This window comes from Tachysurus fulvidraco, chromosome 2 (assembly GCF_022655615.1).
Source record: "Tachysurus fulvidraco isolate hzauxx_2018 chromosome 2, HZAU_PFXX_2.0, whole genome shotgun sequence".
NCBI lineage: Eukaryota > Metazoa > Chordata > Actinopteri > Siluriformes > Bagridae > Tachysurus > Tachysurus fulvidraco.
In genome coordinates this window covers 850259-852758 of record NC_062519.1, presented here as the reverse complement: position 1 = coordinate 852758, position 2500 = coordinate 850259, and the positions used below count along the sequence as shown (strand labels likewise).

General features: G+C 44.7%; 1 protein-coding gene across 1 annotated transcript in view; it reads left to right on the top strand.

Annotated features, from left to right (window-relative positions):
- Positions 1-2500, top strand: part of lrp1aa (low density lipoprotein receptor-related protein 1Aa) — a 115642-nt gene that overhangs the window by 91316 nt on the left and 21826 nt on the right. The window contains exons 59-61 of the mRNA XM_047810472.1: positions 503-708; positions 1346-1534; positions 1739-1887. Coding sequence (XP_047666428.1) covers positions 503-708; positions 1346-1534; positions 1739-1887 — 544 coding nt within the window. The remainder of the gene's footprint in view (positions 1-502; positions 709-1345; positions 1535-1738; positions 1888-2500) is intronic.

Below are 2500 nucleotides of genomic sequence, written 5' to 3'. Positions count from 1 at the left end.
ACACACACACACACAGACATACATATACACACACACAGAGACACAGACACACATATACACATACACACACACAGACACAGACACACATATATACACACACACACACAAACACACACACAGATAGACTCAGATACACATACACACACACTCAGACATACATACAAACACCCATACACACACACTCACACACAGAGACTTAGACATATACACATTCAAACACACAGATACACACACACAGACTCAGATACACATACACACACTCAGACATATATACGCACACACACCCACACACAGACACACACACACACACACCCACACACACACAGACACACACAGAGACCTAGACACATACACATACAAACACACACACAGACACACACACACACACACACACACAGACACACACAGAGACCTAGACACAGACACACACACACACACACACACACACACACACACACACACACGCACACACACACAGACACTGAAGTTTTGTTCCCCTTAGGTACCTGTTCTGGTCAGACTGGGGAGATAATCCTCATATCGGCCGTATCGGGATGGACGGCAGTAACCGCAGTGTGATCGTACAGGAGAGGATCACGTGGCCAAACGGATTAACTCTGGACTTCATTAACAACCGCATTTACTGGGCAGATGCCCGAGAGGATTACATCGAGTTCGCCAACCTGGACGGCACTAACCGACACACAGGTATACACACACACACACACACACACACACACACACACACACACACAAGTAGACCCTGATACACACACACACACGCACACACACACACACATACAAGTAGATCCTGATACACACACACACACACACATACAAGTAGACCCTGATACACACACACACACACGCACACACACACACACACACACATACAAGTAGATCCTGATACACACACACACACACACACACACACACACACACACACACACAAGTAGACCCTGATACACACACACACACGCACACACACACACACATACAAGAAGATCCTGATACACACACACACACACGCACACACACACACATACAAGTAGATCCTGATACACACACACACACACACACACACACACACACACACAAGTAGACCCTGATACACACACACACACGCACACACACACACACATACAAGAAGATCCTGATACACACACACACACACACACATGTGAGTGAAGAAAGATTTTCACTGTGCTTTAGTGTATATGTGACAAATTAATGCTTCAGTACTAAATGAGATTTCTTCCTCTATGATATATAATCTGTGTGTGTGTGTGTGTGTGTGTGTGTGTGTGTGTGTGTGTGTGTGTGTGTGTGTGTGTGTGTGTTACAGTGCTAAATCAGGACATTCCTCACATCTTTGCCATGACTCTGTTTGAGGAGTTTATCTACTGGACCGACTGGGAAACAAAATCCATCAATCGAGCTCATAAAACACTCGGCACTAATAAAAGCCTCCTGATCAACACACTGCACCGACCCATGGACATCCACATCTACCATCCTTACAGACAGCCCGAGGGTGTGTGTAGTGCAGTGTGTTAAGTACTATTGTGTGTGTAGTGTGTATTGTGTAGTGCTGGTGTTTAGTGCTGTAGTGTACAGTAACTTGTCTGTAGGTCTGTATTGTGTCAGTTCACGTCTCCACAGTTTTGTGTCCAGTAAAAGATGTTGTGTATTGTTGTGTACAGTAAAAGATGTTGTGTATTGTTGTGTACCCCTGTAGTGACAGGTCACCCGTGTCAGAAGGACAACGGCGGCTGCAGTAACCTGTGTCTGCTGTCTCCGGGGGGAGGACACAAGTGCGCATGTCCTACTAACTTCTACCTGGCAGCTGATGGAAAGCAGTGTCTCTCTAACTGTACCGCTAGTCAGGTGTGTTAGTGAGTTACAGTGTGTAGTTACTGTGTGTAGTTACTGTGTGCAGTTACTGTGTGCAGTTACAGTGTGTAGTTACTGTGTGTAGTTACTGTGTGCAGTACTGTGTGTAGTTACAGTGTATAGTTACTGTGTGTAGTTACTGTGTGTTAGTGTGTAGTTACTGTGTGTAGTTACTGTGTGTAGTTACTGTGTATAGTTACTGTGTGTAGTTACAGTGTGTAGTTACTGTGTGTAGTTACTGTGTGCAGTTACAGTGTGTAGTTACTGTGTGTAGTTACAGTGTGCAGTTACAGTGTGTAGTTACTGTGTGTAGTTACTGTGTGCAGTACTGTGTGTAGTTACAGTGTGTAGTTACTGTGTGTAGTTACTGTGTGTAGTTACTGTGTGTAGTTACAGTGTGCAGTTACTGTGTGTAGTTACTGTGTGCAGTTACAGTGTGTAGTTACTGTGTGTAGTTACTGTGTGTAGTTACAGTGTGCAGTTACAGTGTGCAGTTACTGTGTGCAGTTACAGTGTGTAGTTACAGTGTGCAGTTACTGTGTGCAGTTACTGTGTGTAGTTACTGTGTGCAGTTACTGTGTGTAGTTACAGTGTGCAGTTACTGTGT